Here is an 18069-nt window from a genome sequence, read left to right as displayed (position 1 = left end):
TTCCTCCTCATGATTTTCTGTCTGTTGACCCTGCTGACCTTTGCACGCTTTGACCAAGCCACCATAGCGCCTTCTCAGACCAGTCGCTTCTCCCGGCTCCCAGGCGCTGGCTCCCTCCCCAGTGAGCTCACACTTGCTGGGGCTGAGGGAGGGGTCCGTCTTGGTGAGGAAGGGGCAGGTCTGGGCCTTCTGGAGGAACCACATCGAAGCTTCAAAGGCTCCAAGAGGGCTTGTCCCTCCCACAGCCTTTGCTGTGCTCAGGCTGTGCGGTGGTGGCTGGGACAAAGAGCTGTCCCCCAGTGCTGGGAGCCCCTGTCTCCTCCCTGGCTGTGAGGACAGGCTGTTTGTGGGAGACAGAGAACGAGACAGATCACAATAACAGCATCAGTCTGGAATCTTTAGTTGTTGACAAAAACCACAAATGAAAAATTATTGGCTGCTGGAACCAAACCAGGGGAGGCAGGGTGTCACCAGTTCTCGGGACCTACGGTAGCCTCTAGTGCTGCTGTACCAAATCGCCACAAACACAGCAGCTTAAAACAGCACATGTTTGTCACCTCCCAGTTTCGGCAGGTCAGAAGTCTAGGTTGGCTTGGCTAGTTATAACGGATCTGCCAGCTAGGCGCTTACTGGGAGTCCCAGGAGACCCGCTCCCAGGCTCCCTGGGTGCTGGCGGAATCCAGTTCTTTGAGGTTGTAGGACTAAAGCTTCCTGTTCCCTTGCTGGTGTCGGCTGGGGGCTGCCCTTGGCTCCTCGGGGCCTCTCTCTGGTCTCCGGACAGCATGTTCTCCCTACGTTTCAGAACCAGTAAAGGCAGCCGAAGCCTTCTTGTGCTTGGGATTTCTCTGACTTTCCCTTTTGCTGCATCTCTTCTGCTTCCAGCCAGAGAAAGTTCCTTGCTTTTAGGGGCTCGTGTGATTAGACTGCACCCACTTGGATAATTCAGAATAATCTCCCAATTTTAAGGTTCGTGGCCTTACTTACATGGGCAAAGGCCCTTTTGCCCTGTAACCTAACATCGTCAGAGGTTCCAGGGATTGGGGTGTGGGCATCTTTGAGGATGGGCATGAATGTGTCCACCGCAGGATTCCAGCCCTGTTCAGACTCCCGTTTCTCTGTTTCGCGTTGTGTGTTCTATTCTTTCCCCGCGGTGTGGGGCACTTTTCCCCAGCATGTTCAGTCACACCCTCAAAAGCCTGATGATCGGAGACCAGTTCCACTTTGGAAATCAGGGAAGAGCCCTGATTGGCCCGGCTCAGGTCGCAGGCCCGTCTCGTTGGGGCGGGAGGGGTGTAAGGTCCTCCCAGCGGTCCAGCCTGGTCGAGAGGACACCCCAGAGACTAGTGAGGTCTCCACTAAAAGAAGGGGAGGGGTGCTGCGTACAAACCCCAGCACTGACATGTGATCATCGTCGTGTGGTGCCCACCTGTGCACCCTGCTACAGGTGCCCACGAGGCCGCATTATTAACCCCACCACCCACCAGCTGGCTGACTTTTCTCTGAGCCTCAGTTTTCTCCTCTGTAAAATGGGGCTCATAAAAACCTGTGTCTGGCCAGGCTATTTAGGGTTGCCAGGGAGGCAGACAGAAGGACGTGTGTGAAGAGGAGTCCCCATGTGTGAGGACGCCTTTGACCAGGGCCTGGGAAGGACTTCTGGAATCACTTTGGGTCCCTCCAGCTCTCCAGCCCACCCCTCAGTGGACTCTCTCCAGGCAGCAGGGCATGGTGGGAGCAGGGCTGCCCAGACACACCTGGCCAGGCTCTCGCCCATGAAAAGGCAGCCATTCAGGGTGGCTTGGACAGGAGCCGGGTGACGAGAGACAGGGAGCCCTGTGCCCTGGAGAGGAAGGAGGCCTCGGTGTGGCCTCAGCGTGGGGCCGCGCTGCCAGCCTGGGAGGGTAGGCCGGCTCAGCGGGAAGGGGGTGCCAGGGAGGGAAGACTAAGCTAGTGTTTGAGGCCGAGGGGCTGAAAGGAAGCTGTGTGTACCAGCGCTGGCTGCCTGGCGGGCGGGATGTGAGTCATTGGTGGCCTGGGGGGAGGGTGCAGCCTGGGCCCAGCTGTCCAGGACGAGGGGCACAGTGCCCACCCGCGTGTCAGTGTATGGCAGTGTGAGTCTGAGCGTGTGTGCTGGGGCTGGGGCTGGGGCTTGCAGGTCTGCCTGGGCTGTCCAAGGCCGCCTGGGGTGGGCACACCCTGTCATCCTCTGAGTATGGCCGTGGCAAGACTGCCCCTCCTCCCTGCCACGGTCTCCACCAGGTGGCCAATGCTGGCAATTCATTCCCTCAGCTGTTCAACCAACAGGCATCAGTGCCACCCATCCCACGTGCTGCCAACCAGGAAAACGGAAAGCCCCGTCCCTGCTCTCAGTTGTTCCCGTGTGGTGGGATAGGTGGACGAGGGACAGACAGGACTCGTGCAGGGTGATGCCAGCCAAGGGACGGAGCACCTACTTCAAGGGAGGGGTCATTTGAGATGGGTTTTGAGAGATGAGCAGGAGTTCACTCTATCTAAAAGAAGGGGTGGGGGCAGCCCATTGTAGCAGAATGAAGCCGGATCGTGGTGAGAGAGAGAAGGCCGGGGCTGCTGGCGGAGGGGCAGACACAGGCAGCGTTCCAGGGCTGTGGGGAATGCCCAGAGGGCCCTGGAGGTTGAGGTGGGCACAGACTTGAGGACCTGGGGAAGGATCAAAGCAGGCTGTTCATGGATGCAAGAAGGACTTGCCTGGTCCTGGGCTACTCCCAAGGGCCTGCCAGATGGGGTTTCACTGGTAGCCGATGAGCTGGGCGAGGGAGGTCCCTCCCATCTGGAAAGGCCATGGGTGTGTGTGGGGGCGGGGGGATGGGTGTGTGTGTGTGCGCGCGCATGTATCTCAGGTGTGTATGAGTGTGTATGTATGACTGTTGTGTGTGTCCTGTGCATACTGCTGTGTGAGTGTGTCTGTGTGTCTGGCCGACAGGTGTTGTTTGTATCTGAATGTGTGTGTGTGTGTCTATGTGTATGCATGTCCCTGGGTGTATGTGTTTATGCGTCTGGGTCTGGGTTGCACGTATGCCTGTGTGATTCTGTGCGTGTGTCTGGGTGTGAGTGTGCATTTGGTTGTGTATGTGTGTGTCTACATGAGTGTGGCCACCAACACCCCTGCCAGCAGGGTCTGGGGTGCAGCCCACTGCCTGTTCCTTCCATGCCTTCCGAGCCCTCTCTGCGGGACTTCTGTTCCTGGGCCTCTTGGAACTCCGGCTTCCCTCTCTGGCGGCCTAGCTCCGCCCCACCTGACTGGCTCCCCTGCCCACAAAGCTATGGGTGGCCTCGGCTGCCCCCAGACAGCCGGCGAGTGCCCAGGCACAGGAGAGGCCAGAGAGCTGCCCAGCCCAGAAGGAGCTGTGCCCACCGCCCGCTGACCAGCCTGGGGGCTCCTCCCCACCCCAGAAAGAAGGGCTGGTCAGGAAAACGTGGAGCCATTTCCCACATCGTACCATCCCTTTCTTCTGCCTTCTGCGGCTCTCAGCCTGAGGGGTTTTGGAGGATGACTTGAGAGTCCCAGGGACTTGGCCTGAGTGGGAGGCCTGGCCCCATCTCTGTGGCTGCTGAGTGATCCTCTGGTGCTGGGTTTTCTTGATAACAGCAGCTTTCTTGGAGGGATCTGCCCTTCTAGACTGTTCCCTCGGGGCTGCTAATCTCAGGACCCTGCCTCAACCACAGAAAGGGGTATATGAGCCAGATCTGGCCAATCATGGTACCCCAATCTCCCGAGACGTGATCACTGACCCAGGTTTGGGGACATGACTGAAGTGAGACCAGTGAGAGTCCTTCCCTGGAATTTCACATATGGAGGCTGAGAGAGGGAAAAAAACCTCACTTTCCTCTGGGGTCCCCAGACAAGGTGATAAGTGCCTGAGGCCACCAATAAGCCTGTCTTTCTCCTACACCTCATGGAAGAAGCCTGTGGAAAGCGTCAGGGATGGGCAGCTGGGGGGGGGGGGGTCCTGTTACACGAGCTAACAAATTCCTTTTGCTTGAGCTACTATGAGTTGGGTTGCTGTCACTCGTAACCAGAAGAGTCCTGGGCCACCCCTGTCTTGAGCCACACACCTGGATCTTCAGGGTGCCAGACTCACCCTTTGTCTGGCCCTCCACATGCCTCTCTGTCCCTCCCTGACTGTCTCCGATCCCACATGGGGCCTGTGACCCCTCTCCCACTCTTCTCAAGTTCCTAAACCCACTTCTGCTTCCTCAGCTGTCACTTACTTCTGTGCGAAAGTTGAACTTCCCCAACTCTCCCACACTCTGGCCCCAATTTCCTCCAGACCTGCTTCCCCATCTGTCCTCTTCCTCCCAGGCTCACAGGAAGACGTGTCCCTCCTCTGGCCCTTGCTCGAGGCCGACCAAGAGAGCTGGAGCTGGAGTGCTTGAGACCAGTGGTTCCCAAACCTGCCTACATATCAGAATCGCCGGGAAACCTTGAGGGAATACAGTCTCCCCGGCTCCGCAGCTTCTCAAAGGCAGGCCTTGGAATCAGCATTTTAAAACACCTTCCCTGCTTGGGCAATGCTGTCTTCTTGGTCGTTGTTCTCAGGGTTCTCTGCAACTGGATGCTGGATGCTGCCAGCCTGTCGCTTGTATAAGGACCTGCATGGAGCCTGTTGTAACTTCCTCCCATTTTCAGCTCAGCTCCTTGCGATCTGGCCTTCCTTTGGGTCCAGTCTTCCCTTGGGTGAGGGGACTTCCCAGACTCCAAACCAGCCCACCCAGGCTGTGAAGCCATGGTCCTTCCTTCTCCCCAGACCCTCCTCCCACCCCTTAAAGGGAGAGCTCATCCCCCCTTGCATTCTCCACCCGTTTCCCTGGCTCCAGGCCCTGCCCTGTCTCTGCCCCAGCACCAGTTTGCGCAGTGCCTTCCTTGACTTCCAGCGCTGCCCAGCACGGTGGGCTGGGTTCTCTGCAGGGGATACTGGTGGCCTCGGAGGGCCAGCAGTAGTTGAGAGGTAGTTGAGAATGGTGGGTCTCATTCCCACACTTCCTCGTCAGGTGATATGTTACAACGAAGTCAAGTCTCCACCTCCCTGAAAACAGCCTTTAGCACAAAGCACAAAAACAGACATCCCACCTCTGCCACACGCTCGGGGACAGCCGCACTCTGCTCTTTCAGGAAATCTCTCAGGGCGAATTCAAGGACATGCTGACCATGGACTCCAGTCAGATTATTATGTGGGAGGGCCCAGGACCACTAGAGAAAGTTGTAGACCCAGGGCTGCCCTGCTGGGTTGCTGGGCTCATTCAGGCACAGGCAGAGGGGACTTGCAGTGTTTCTCGCCAGGCACGTATCTCCAGCGACACTCCTTTCCCTAAAGAACAATGACCTCGGACCCTTCAGTGCTAATTCACAGACCCTCTGCTGCAAGTGTAGACAGCCACATTTGAAGCACTGGCTGTGGCCGCCCCTGGAGTGTAGACTTCTGCTCAGGGTCCTTCAAACACTAAAATTAATGCACACGCTCATGAGCGTCCCACAGTGGTGCCGAAGTGATTACAGCCAGCACTGCTCTCCCCCTCTGAGGACGGCCGCCTCTCTGCAAGGTGCTCAGCAGTTCCTCATAGTCTGCTTGCAGGTGTCCCAAGTCAGCCCCCACCCTTGTCCCAGTGCAACCTCCGGCTGGTCAGGGGACTCCCCGCCCCACCACCCGCCCAGGTCTCTGCAGGCCCTTGCCCCTGGGTCAAAGCCTGGGCCTCGGTGGTTACCAGCAGGGTTGAGGGGGTGGGCAGGGGCAAGGTGGGGGAAGGGGGTACTTTTTGGTGTCCTCCCACATCCCAGCTCATTGAGTTCCCCCTTCCAGGGCAGCAACCTGAGGTGCTCAGAGAGTGACACAGAACCCACCTCCTGCAGTCTACCCAGCTAGCTCATCCATCCCAGCCCCCTCCAACCTCCGATCTGTGATCTCCTGATCTGTAACTTCCACCCACTCTGGGCCCCGCCAGCAGCACGGGCGTGGGGGGCAGGGGCGGATCCCACACAGACTGACCATCCTTCCTGCTGGCCTTGCTCAACCTTCCCGGCTGTGTCTGGAGACCACCCCCAGGAATCTGCTGGGGCTCTGCCCTCAGGGGCTGGGACACGTGGCACCGGCTGGATGGGGTGGCGGTGGGGGGCCACTGTGCCAGCCAGAGCCTGGCCAGGCCTCCACACTCCCCACCCTGACCCACCACCGGGGACTCACGTTGTCATTCATTTTCCCATTCTGAGTTCTACCTCGGCACAGATCAGATGATTCCACGATGACAACCTGTTCATCTCAATTGACCAGATTCCACTGGCAAACACTCCCTGACCTTGGCAGCTCCCTTCCATCACCACCTCCCTGAGCCCTTGTAGTTCTGGGGCCCGGTGGGGTGGGACAAATACTGATGATAATATTATCAGCAGCCGGCCACGATGCTCACCGCGAAGGGGACACTGGTGTGTGCACTTCGCGTGCGTCATCTCACATAACCCTGTGTTGGCAGGAAACTGAGGTCTCAAGGGGGCAAGCCACCTGCCCCTAGTGACATCCAGGAAATGCAGGGCCCTGACCCAACCCCCACCCTTCCAGTCCCTAAACACAGGCTCAAAACCCCTTCCTAGGGACAGCTGTGTCTGTCCCTCACCAGGCACCTGAGGAGACCCCGCAGCACTCAGGTGAGAGGTCAGTGGTGAGGCCAGGTGGGCTCTTCTCAGCAGGGCCCCTCGAGCAGAGCCTGGGGGGCCTCCATAGCCCTTCCTCAAGGCCCCACTGCAGAAGCCTGGGCAGTGGAGTGAAGCGTGAGGATGAGTGTCCAAGGACCAGCTGGGATGGAGGGGACAGTGGGAGCCGCACGGGCTGTGGGTGGCCCTCAGTGGCAGGCAGCCAGGCCAGCAGGGGCTTTGGGCTGCAGGTCAGGCCTCCTGCCTGCTCTGGGACTTCAGGAGGGCCATTGCAAAGGGCTCTGGCCCCAGGGTTCTCCTCAGGAATTCTGACTGGAAGGCCCTTCACATTCCCTGATTGGTGCTTACAACATCCCAGAACATTCTATTGCACCTTAAGTTTTTCTTCCCCTCCGAGGGGCCCTCAAACCTAAGGAAAGGGCTGAAGGGGCTCCTCACTTCCTGCTCAGGAGCTTAGGGCCCAGCTGGGGCCTCCTGCCCACCCTGTGTGCCCCAGGGCAGGAAGGTGGCTCCCTGTCACAGCTGTCCCTGGGAAAAGGGCTTGAGGAAGGGCCCAGGGCCCACCTCCGCACCAGGCAGGCCTCTTGGATTTGCTGGCCAACCATGGGCTAGTTTCGCACTGAGCTCACTGGGCTGTCCCCTCTACACCTCCATTTCCTCCTTTGTAAGGCAGGAATAATAATAGTACGCGCCTCTAGGATTACACGAGTCATTCATGCACGGACCTAGAATCAGGCTTGGCATATTGTAACCACTCGGTGAATGGGTTAGCTGTTATGATTGGACCATAAGATGCTTCTCTTTCAACTCCTTGGGCATTTTTTTTAGGTCCTTCTGTATGCTCAGCACTGTGACTTCAATGCGGAACAAGACCAGAACAAACAACCTGAGTGACAGCAGGACGAGTGAAGGCTTTTACCTGTTGGAGAGACTCACAGTCCCCTGGATGGGACCCTGGTTGAGTCAAGGGTGCCCCCTCCATGTTCCATGTCCAGGTGCAGCCCACTCCCCACAGTAGGTGGACCTGGCACACACCAGCAGATTAATAAAGGCTTGGGGACAAAAAGGGCTTTAAATGAAATATTTTTTGGTGGATGAAAAGGAAGATGGGGCTGAGGCAGACAAACAGGCTGGGCAAACAGACCTTCCCTTGGAGGTGCTGGGGAGCCCTCAGCGGGAGGGGGGACCCCAGAGGTGGGGAGGGGACAGCCCAGGGGTACAGAGGCGGCTTCCAGAGACACGGCCTGGGCCGGGGTCCTAACGGGGAGCCTATCCTCCTCCAGCCTCTTCTCCTAGTGGCCTGGTGGTGGTGGTCGTCGTGGGGTCTGCCTGGGGAGGGGAAAAGGGAAAGAAGCAGAGGGGAAGAAGGAACCCCTGTCCGCTGTCTGCCTGCGGCCCCCAAGAAAAAGTCCGGAATGGGCCCAGAGGGAAATGGCGGGGCCTGGGGCGCCCCGCGGGGCGTGGAGGGTGAACGGGTGTCCAGGCTAAGCACGCGTCCGGGAGGGGCCCGCGCCCCCGGGGAGGCTCCGCAGGGGACAGGCGTTCCCGGGGTTGGAGGCGACCCTCGTGGTCTCCGAAGTCCCGCCTCGGCCGCTCGCGGTCGCGCCCGGCTGGCCGACGGAGCCGCGGGTGGCGCCTCGGAGAAATGGGGTGGTCCCGGCCGTCGGCCGCTGGCAGGGCCGGGGGCGCCGAAGGGGTTAAGGCACCTGGGCCGCCGCCGCCCCTGTCGGCCCCTCCTCCCGCCGCCGGGAAGAGGAAAGTGGCGGCGGGGGCGCGGCCCGGCCTCCGCCCCCGCCCGCCCGCCCGCCGGCCGTCCAGAGCCGCGGCCCCAGAGCTGCGAGCCGCGCGCCCCGCTCCGCCGCCGGCCCGGGCCGCCATGTCTCTGTGGTGAGTGGGGGGCCGGGGGCCGGAGGGGGCCGGGACGGGACGGAGATGCCCGGTGTGCGGGACCGGCCTCAGTTTCCCGGGCCGGACGGGCTCGCGCGGCGGCCGCAGGAGATGCCTCGCGGCGGGCTGGGCTCGCTCTCCAGCCCCGGCCCCGCCGCCCCCGGATTCCGCTCCAGGACCCGGCGGCGGGGACTCGAGGTCTCTCCGGCAGCCGCGTACCAACCCCATTCCGGCCGAACTCTCGGACCCCTGGGGGCCTCCTGTGCCGGGCGACCCTCTCCCCTCCCCTGGGGCTCTACTTCCCCGGAGCTCAGACTTCCGCCAGCCCCGGCCCCTCTCCCCCTGCGGGGCTTTTCTCTTGCAAATGGAGTGGGCAAGCGCAGGTGGAGCGCGCCTGCAGCCCCCGGGGGGCACCCCCCCACCTTCCTGGGCCTGGCCTCCCAAACTGGGGCAAGAGACTTCTCTGGACCCCCCAGGGCTGGAGGGCTAGATCCGGGGTACTCAGCTCCCCTCCCTGGGAGGGTCGGGCCTTGGGTCACACCCCCAGCGCATACCTGAGGTCACCCTGACTTCCTGCAGCCCCTGCCCAGGAAACCTTAGGACCCCTTAGAAAAAATGTCACTGTGGGGCTCAGCCGGCATTCACCCTGGGTGCCTGGACCTGCCATCCGCCAGGCTGAGGCCACCCCACACGTCTCCCTGGGCTCCCTGTCTCCCTGCCACCCTGCTCCTCCTGGCTTGGAGGTCAGCGCCATCTCCCTGCTAGGCCAGCCCTGGGCCCTCAAAGGCCACTCTGCTGACCTGCCTTTTCCCGGGAGCTCTCAGCCCCTGTCTTCACAGGGGAGACTGCAGCTCCCAGAGAGTGAGCTGAGGAGAGGGGTCCTGCCGGAGGAGGGCTGGGCCGGCAGTGCTCCCAGCAAAGAGCTCTAATTTCTGCTTCTGCAATGGGTGTGGGGTGGATACCGGGGCCAAGAGGCTCCCTGAGAGCTGGGGCTCTGAATGTGTCCCCTCCCAGGGCAGTGGAGCCTGACCCGATGTGTCCTTTTGTGATGTTAAGTGGTGGGAGGGTGTTAAGGTAGTGGTGAGGGGCAGGGGTCATCTGGCAGGTGCCCACTCCATTTGTAGGCCTCTCTCAACCATAGGGCAGCTTGCTGGGTCACATGGACATGAGGGAAGAGGACAGGCTCAGGTCCTGAGCTCCAGTCACTCCCCACGGCGGTGTTGCTGACTGTAGAGAGGGCCCCGCCTCTGCCCCTCCCAGTGACCCTGGCTCAGTCACCTAATGATAATGCTGCCTGCAGTTACTGGGGTTATACAGGGAAATGAAAGCCAGTAAGGTGCCAGGGGCGGGGAGCAGGGCAGAGGTGTCCACCAAAGGTCCTCTGGGTGAGGTGACTGGTGCCCACTGCCTGCTTGGTGCTTTATATAGCACTCCAGTCCTGTGTTTTAGCCTCACTCCGGGGAAGAAATCTCAGCTTGGAGAGGTCGAGACCCACTCTAAGTCATTCAGCATGTAAGTGGCAGGGCCTGATTCCACAGTGCTCCTTGGGAGGGGGTCAGAGTGGAGGGGGAAGCAGGACCCTCCTCTGGCTACTCAGGGGCTCTGGGACTTGAATCTGTGCCCCAGGTGGTCTTGCCCATCTGGGACCAGCCAGCCTCCGTAGGAGGGCAGCTAGGAGAGTCCTGGGCTCATCCTTTCATCTGTACTGTTCCCCTCTCTCCTCCCATAGGAAGAAAACCATCTACAGGAGTGTGTGCCTGGCCCTGGCCCTGCTTGTGGCCGTGACGGTGTTCCAGCGCAGTCTGACCCCCAGTCAGTTTCTGCAGGAGCCCCCGCCTCCCACCCCCGAGCCACAGAAGGGCAGCGGACAGTTGCTGAACTCCAACAGCTTCTGGAAGAATGAGAAGGATGTGGCCACCCCCACTCCCACAGCCTCTCGGGGTCCCCAGGCCTGGGACGTGACCACCACTAACTGCTCAGCCAATATCAACTTGACCCACCAGCCCTGGTTCCAGAGCCTGGAGCCGCAATTCCAGCAGTTTCTCTTGTATCGTCACTGCCGATACTTCCCCATGCTGCTGAACCACCCAGAGAAGTGCAGGGACGATGTCTACCTGCTGGTGGTTGTCAAGTCAGTCATCACACAGCACGACCGCCGAGAGGCCATCCGCCAGACCTGGGGCCACGAGCAGGAGTCAGCAGGCGCGGGCCGGGGCGCCGTGCGCACGCTGTTCCTGCTGGGCACGGCCTCCAAGCAGGAGGAGCGGACCCACTACCAGCAGCTGCTGGCCTATGAGGACCGCCTCTACGGAGACATCCTGCAGTGGGACTTTCTCGACACCTTCTTCAACTTGACCCTCAAGGAGATCCACTTCCTCAAGTGGCTTGACATCTACTGCCCCAACGTGCCCTTCGTCTTCAAAGGTGACGATGACGTGTTTGTCAACCCCACCAACCTGCTTGAATTTCTGGCTGACCGGCAGCCACAGGAAAACCTGTTCGTGGGTGATGTCCTGCAGCACGCTCGGCCCATCCGCAGGAAGGATAACAAGTACTACATCCCCGGGGCCCTGTACGGCAAGGTCAGCTACCCGCCCTATGCAGGTGGAGGTGGCTTCCTCATGGCCGGCGGCCTGGCCCGGCGCCTGCACCACGCCTGTGAAGCCGTAGAGCTCTACCCCATCGACGATGTCTTCCTGGGCATGTGCCTGGAGGTGTTGGGCGTGCGGCCCACGGCCCACGAGGGCTTCAAGACTTTTGGCATCTCTCGGAACCGCAACAGCCGCATGAACAAGGAGCCGTGCTTTTTCCGCTCCATGCTCGTTGTGCACAAGCTGATGCCCCCCGAGCTGCTGGCCATGTGGGGGCTGGTGCACAGCAACCTCACCTGTTCCCGCAAGCTCCAGGTACTCTGACACCGGCCAGGCCAGCAGGACAGGCCAGGGCACGCACTTCTGAGTCCCCAGGGTATTAGGGCTGAAGCCGCAGTGCCCAGGCATAGCCTTTAGTCCCTGCAGGGCGGCGGAGGGGTTGGGGCCTACGTGCCACTGGGTGTGGTGGGGTGCAGGTAGCCAGAGACGGGCCTCTCTGTGCAGATACTTTCCAGAAATCGAGGCCCAGGAACGGTTGGAGCTGCCAGCCGGAGGTCCGCCAAGGAGTGAGGACATGGGCCCTGGCAGCCCTCCTGACCAGGGTCTGTTGCCTGGCTCCCTCTGACCCAGTGTGAGGCCCTGGTGGCCTCTGAAGGAACCCTGTGCTCAGGTACCCAGGCTAGGCCTGGCCCGGGGGTCTGGGGCTGCCCTTGTCTTCACAGGGAAGAGTCTCCCTCTGTGAAATGCCTCAGTCTCCCCAGGGACCAAGTGGCCCTTTCAGGAGAAGCTCAACCCTGTGCAGGCTCACAGGTGTCCCCTGCAGTCCATGTCCCGGAGTCTCAAGGGCACCTCAGCAGGCTCTCTGTTCCTGGGGGCTGCACTCCTAGCTGCGTCCTCTAAGGTCTGGAAGCGCAACCAGCCACTCTAACTACCTCAGCGCTCCTCAGAACCTCCACGTGGGTCACCCATCCCACCCCGACCCCCACCCCCCCGACACAGGGCAAAAGAGTGGCGCCCCTGGCCCCCGACATCCCGATGCTGTCCGATCCCAGCCGGAGCCAAGGTCCCTCCTGCAGCCCTACCGAGGCCTGGCTCCCTGACTGGACAGCAGCCAGCTTGGCCCTGGAAGTGGACATTCCTCTATTACTGTGAAGTTTTATTTATGAAGAATTTGGAGGGAGAAGGCTCCAGGCCTCAGGAGGTGATGGTGTTCTCCCGGCCCACCCCTTCCTCTCCCTCACTCCAGCCGCCCCCGGCACCCGGGCCCTTGACAGCCCTCTCCGGAGCCTGCCTACCCGCTTCTCCAGAGTCTGACAGACCAGCATTTGCCCCTGTGAAGGGATGGATCGGGGCCCATGGGGTGGGTGCAGAAAGATGCCACCTCCTACCTCAGGCTGGAGTCACCTGGTAAGGACAGAGGGATCGACTATTTTCTCAATAAAATGGGACTGGTTTTTTTTCTGGTGTGAAACTTCCTGTTGCCAGCTCCATCAGAGGCCCTGCCTGGGGCCCCGGTTGCCAGAGGTTTCTGAAGACACAGCTTGTTCCTTGTTCTTGGCTGGTGGGTGCAAAAGGACGCCTTGAAGGGACTGAGAGGGAGGTGAGTGCTAGGATTACAGTGGGGACAGGGGTATGGCAAGAGAGATCTGTGAGCTAACAGGGTACCCAGCTGCTGCCTGTGTGCTGGTGGACAGCTGAGCTCTGGCTCAAGCATGGACCGATGCCTTCCCACCCCTGCCAAGGACAAGGCCAGAGTTGGCCACAAGGCTAATATTTCAGTGGGTGGGATTCTGTGGGGTGCTACAGGGGTTGGTGGGCTCCCTGACTTCCCTTGCAGTCAACTTGGAAGCATTGAAAACAGCCTCCCTGGGGGTGGGGGTTACTGTCCTGTGCCAGGGCCCTTGGCCTGAGCTGCTTACCTCCGGTGGGGGGTGGGCAGCTACCCCTGGCTGAGCATCACTGGGGTGGCAGTGAGCAAGCCAGCTGGTCCCTGCATGCACCCAGCTCAGGGGCATCCCAGAGGTGGGTCGGGAGCACGCCCATCCTGGGCCCAGCTGCCTGGTCCAAGCCCTGGGGAAGAAGGAGGGGATGATGCTGCTGCTATTTTCCCCTCCCCAGCACAGTCTTCCCACAGTTGCCTCTTAGTTGACATAATTTGCAGAGCTCAGTGCAAAATGAAAATGCAGGACCCTGATTCTAAAAAGGTATTAAGAATTTTAAGATTACAATAGGAGAGCATGAAACCAAGTGCAGGGCGCTTCTGAGGGGCCCCGTTTGTTTATCACTCACCCACAGAAGCCAGGCCCTGCCATGGGCTACAGACAGCAGAGGGGCCTGGGCCCTCTGTTTCCCCAGAGGTCACAGTCCAGTGATGAAGGGGACAGCCAAGGGACACCCAGGAGACAGAGGTGGAAGGGCTACTGAACATAGGCCCAGGTGGAGGCCCAGAGGCAGCAGTGGGTTCAGCTGTCCCTGGAGGACCAGGCAGAAGGAACAGCTTATACAGAGGGCTGGAGGGAGGGAGGTGGGTGCATTCTGATCTGAGAGTAGGGAAGGGAGGCTGGGAGACAGGCAGGGCTGTTCTCAGGCCTTCTGGGTTCAGGAGGGTGTTTGGACCTGATCCTAAGAGCAGAGGGTCCAGGGACAAGGAGCAGGGGTGCTGGATGTGTGCAGACAATCTGAGGGCACAAAGAGACCAGTGGTTTTTAGGCCCCTGCAACCTTCCTCCGTTCACTCCTGGTGGCTCCAGCTGGGCCCAGTGGATTCAAAGGTCATTCTGGAAGATTCAGGTTTTACAGTCTTGCTTCCTGGTAATGACGTAACAATTACCATTTTATGGAGCTCTTTCGATATGCCTGGCACTGTGGTAAGCACTTATGTGTAATCAGTGTAACTCAGAGTGCAAATATGGTTACATTTTAATTTTTCTCATTGATTGCTCAAATCCCTCATGTACCCTTATTGGCAGAAAAATCCAAGGTTATCCTCTTGGACCCCACCCACTCTCAAACTGACCAAGAACCTCAGGGGTTTCCCTAGTCCAAAGGGTGTTTTCTAGAACTGTGGTCCCCAACCCACAGGGCGATGCCTGTTAGGTGTCTGCCCCCCACCCCACACCTGCTGTGGAAAAATTGTTTTCCATGAAACTAGCCCCTGTTGTCAAAAAGTTTGGGGCCAATGCTCTAGAAAGTCTGAACAGTCATCTCCAGCTGTTCCCTCTCTCTCTCCACACAGTGGCACTGTTGAACACGAGGCCTGCACAGGCCCGTGGTTTCTTAGGCAGGCGCTACCCTTGCTGCACAGGCTGCAGTGGAGCCCGTGCTTCAGAAAGTTATCCTTCTCTCAGTCACCCTCACAAGCTCAGTGATCTGTCCCCAAAGAGCAGCAGCATGCTAGGGGTGCTGGGTCCTGTGGGTCCCAGTCAGCTACACAGTCTGCTAGGGAACCACAAACTCACTCAGGTTCTCCATGGCCTACTGAAGCAATTTTCCAGGCCTTTCCAGACAGATAATTGTAGTTAGGTCCCCAGCCTGATTTGGGGGAGTAGTTTGGGAGGGATGAGTCTTAACTCTTTCCTCTTCAAAGGCCCTGGCTTTGCAAAATGGTTGGTCTTCTCCCCTGCAAACAGCTCTGCACTCCAAGGGGCCTTGAAAAGGGGCTGTCTTTGTCAGGCTTAGAATAAGTCCTGTTCCACTCTTCCCTCGGGGCAATAGGTGCCTCCTTGGCCACATTTACATAACTAAAGGAGACCACTCAAAGAATTCTACTCTTCTCAAAGAAAGCCTGTTCTTAGGTGACTTGCTCTGTGCACCCAAACTGAGAAGGAGCTGGGGGAAGCCTCTGGAATCCTGCTATGCACCAAGTGCAAAGAAAGAAAGGGAGGCCCCCAAGAGAAGGATCCCACAGCTATTGTGTGACAGGCAGGATCTGAACTGTGTGCTCTTGGCTCCTAACTCCCACACCTTACTGTTTCCCAAGAGCTTCCAGCCTCCTTTTTTGCTTATAGTAACTTAGTAGCAAATATGTGTTTTGTTATTTTTGTCCAAAAGCCCAGGGAATGGGGAAATGTTATGTTCGACGAGTGACTGAAATTTTGGTGTTTTGGTGGGGAGCCCAGCACTATTAGCACTGTAAGAAGTAAATTTCCCCAAATCGTTGTTTAAACTATTGTGAAGAAAAACTTTTCTGTTCCAGTGAAACACTATGCATTGTCTAAAGCAGGGGTCCCCAACCTATGGTGAGTTGTATAATTATTTCATTATATATTATAATGTAATAGTAATAGAAATAAAGTGCATAATAAATGTAATGCGCTTGAATCATCCCGAAGCCATCCCACCCCCTACCCAGTCTGTGGAAAAATTGTCTTTCATGAAAACTGTCCCAGGAGCCAAAAAGGTTGGGGACCTCTGGTCTAAAGCACAGCCCTCGAGGAGTTCTTTGTGCTTGAGCTATTTTGCACCTCTTTTTAAGCTGCCGGTTCTGAGGGCTTTGCAAACTGTCTTGTCAGGTGGAGCTCCATTGACTCCCCCTTCCCTTGGAAAAACCAGTTTGCCTCCATTTGTAATTCAATTCCTTCACTCCATATAAATTTGTGCTTTTTGATACCTCCTTTGAACTGGTTATAGCATCTGCCTCGCCCCTCCTGTGAGTAAAATAATTAACATATGCTCAGTTTTATATCTGTATGCGAGTCATGAATTTACCTTTTTCTGAAAATTATCTTTTATCAATTGCATTTATACTAAACGAGCACAGATACATGATGAAGTAGAATACAACTTTTGCACACATTTCTAATACAAAACTTGAATCTTGGAATAAATTTTACACTCACTTATAGGCCAAACCATAGAGTTCAATCCTCCCTGGGAGGGTTCAGCGACCCTGCCCGTCTGTAAAGCCCCCACCCCAGAGAGCTTTGAGGAAATATTTGGTCCAGGCCCCAACCCAAGAGGTTGGATTCAAAACAGTAGGGTTGGGAGGGAGCCGAGGTGTTTTTGCAGCTCGCCAGGTGACTCGGGCGAGCACCCGGTTGGGAGCTGCCGGCGGGGCAGGGATTTACTGGCCCAGCATGCAGCAGTTGACCTGGCACAAGTCACCTGGCCCTTTGTTTTCCCCGGGGCTTCTGAATCCAGCAGGAATGCCCGGAATTCTTGCCCCGGTCCCAGGCTGGGCAGCCTCGCGCGGCCCGCCTGGCTCGCTCTGCCCCCCAGCGGCCCGTCATCGCGGGGCAGATTGGAGCTGCCGGGTGGCGCCGGTGGCCGAGGGCCCATCGCGGAACTGGCCCCGGGCTGTGCTGGAGACGGTCGCGCTCGGCCGTCTAGGGCTGGGGGTGATCCCAGCGTGTATGTTGGTGGTGGCATCTGCTGATCCCGGGGGCCTGCAGAGGAGGCGGCGGTCGCCGCGCTGCGGGGTGCGTGCCCCGAGAGGGCATCTCCGGGCGGGACCTGCCCGCGGGGACCCGGCAGGTATGGGGGCGCGGGCGCGGCAGACCCCTCAGACCCGCTCGAAGGCCGCGGGCAGGGCGGGGCCCCGCGGGGAGCAAAGGAGGGCAGGCGGAGGGCGGGAGGAGTCCCCGGCCTGTGCAATCCCAGGAGAGGGCAGGGAGCGCCCCCAACTGACCACCTGGGACATCGTGACACTGGGGGTGGGGTGAGGTGGGATGATACGCAGTGGGCATGCGAAATCTGGAACTTGCAGTGCTTGTACCCGAAGGCACCCGTTTTGTGTGCCTCGATCCAGGAACGCTCCACACCAAACTGTTAACAGGAATTGTTCATTGTGAGTGAGATTCCCGCGGTTTCCTGTTCTTTTCTTTCGGCTTATCTGTGGAAGGAAGACTTTCTACCACAAGCATCTATGGCTGAGCTGAGACCTGAAGTTTAGGAGATAGAAGTATGCCAACATCTGGACAGACGTAGCAGCCTTGGAGGGAGTGAGGTGGCTTTTGGTGCTGGCCAGGGTCCCTTAGGAGCCTGGATCAGGGACGGAGGAATAGTCGCGTTTTACTCGCCAAGGAGGTGAGTGCAGCCCTTCAGGTGGACAGAAATTGCTGCAGCCACCCATCCTCCCAGGCCTGGTGAGGTCAGAACAAGGCCTTGCATACCAGGAAATAGTTTGATGTTGTTAAGTGTTGCAATCCAATCTCATAGACAAATAACACTAATGCATTTTTATGAAAGCTAATATATGAAGCCAACATTGGTCAGGATGTTTAGTTTCAAGTGACATAAAAGTCAGTTCAAGCTGGCTGAAACCTTCAAGGGGATTTGCTTGCTCACAGGAGTGATAGTCCAAGAATGCCTGCCACCTGGGGCTGGTCACACTCAGTGGCTGATCCAGGACAGAAAATTAAAACAGCCACCCACTAACCTGGGCAGCCTGGCTGGGAAGAGATGGCTGAGAATGCTCTCAGGCAGCCTGGCCGCAAAAGCTGCACGTTAACCACCACACCGAGCACCTGTGTAGGGTGTGGAGGACTTCGGGGCAGGTCTGGACACAGCTGCCCGTCCACCATAGCTGCCTGCAATCAGATAAGAGCAGCTGCTGATTGGAAGGGCAGATTCAGCTCATGCTCATGCAGGCTTAGTCGGACGTTTCTTTCTAGATTTTGTTTTATATACTTTGGAGCCATGTTGTTTCACACTTAAAAAATAGAGGGTGGCTGATAAAATGGACCTTTTATAATAAGGACATGTGAGCCATTGTGCATCTCAGTAAACCCAGCATCCCCCCCAAGATGTCCTGCTTCCCAAAAACTATGTACACGATGCATGATCACTCCTGTAATTAGCTTACGTTATATGGCACAGTTGGCCTTAAAATAGAGAGATAATCTGGGTGGGTCTGAGCTAGTCCCATGAGCTCTTAAAAGGAGAGAGCTTTCTCCAGCTGGTGGCAGAAGGAGAAGAC

The 18069-nt window shown here is 58.2% G+C and overlaps 1 protein-coding gene across 2 annotated transcripts; it reads left to right on the top strand.

Moving 5' to 3' along the window:
- Positions 1 to 8504: 8504 nt before the first annotated feature.
- On the top strand, positions 8505 to 13584 carry B3GNT7 (UDP-GlcNAc:betaGal beta-1,3-N-acetylglucosaminyltransferase 7). 2 transcript variants are annotated; one of them, XM_069466216.1, is made up of 2 exons: positions 8505 to 8563; positions 10293 to 13584. In XM_069466216.1, the coding sequence occupies exons 1-2, from the start codon at positions 8553 to 8555 to the stop codon at positions 11476 to 11478; spliced, it is 1197 nt and encodes a 398-aa protein (XP_069322317.1). In that variant the 5' UTR covers positions 8505 to 8552; the 3' UTR covers positions 11479 to 13584. The 2 variants fall into 2 exon arrangements, with proteins under 2 accessions (XP_069322317.1, XP_069322308.1); XM_069466207.1 differs by lacking the exon at positions 8505 to 8563 and adding an exon at positions 9836 to 10075.
- The last annotated feature ends 4485 nt before the right edge of the window (positions 13585 to 18069 follow it).

Source organism: Eulemur rufifrons, chromosome 1, assembly GCF_041146395.1.
Source record: "Eulemur rufifrons isolate Redbay chromosome 1, OSU_ERuf_1, whole genome shotgun sequence".
NCBI classification, from domain to species: Eukaryota; Metazoa; Chordata; class Mammalia; order Primates; family Lemuridae; genus Eulemur; species Eulemur rufifrons.
The sequence above is the reverse complement of the archived record's forward strand: the minus strand, read 5'-3'. Positions and strand labels throughout refer to the sequence as shown.

What these genes read in the sequence shown, in the direction of transcription:
- B3GNT7 (XM_069466207.1), top strand. Translation starts at nt 9,885, where the DNA reads ATGAAAGCCAGTAAGGTGCCAGGGGCGGGGAGCAGGGCAGAGGTGTCC. An exon ending in CACTCTAAGTCATTCAGCAT is followed by an intron (nt 10,076 to 10,292) that starts GTAAGTGGCAGG and finishes CTCCTCCCATAG; the next exon opens with GAAGAAAACCATCTACAGGA.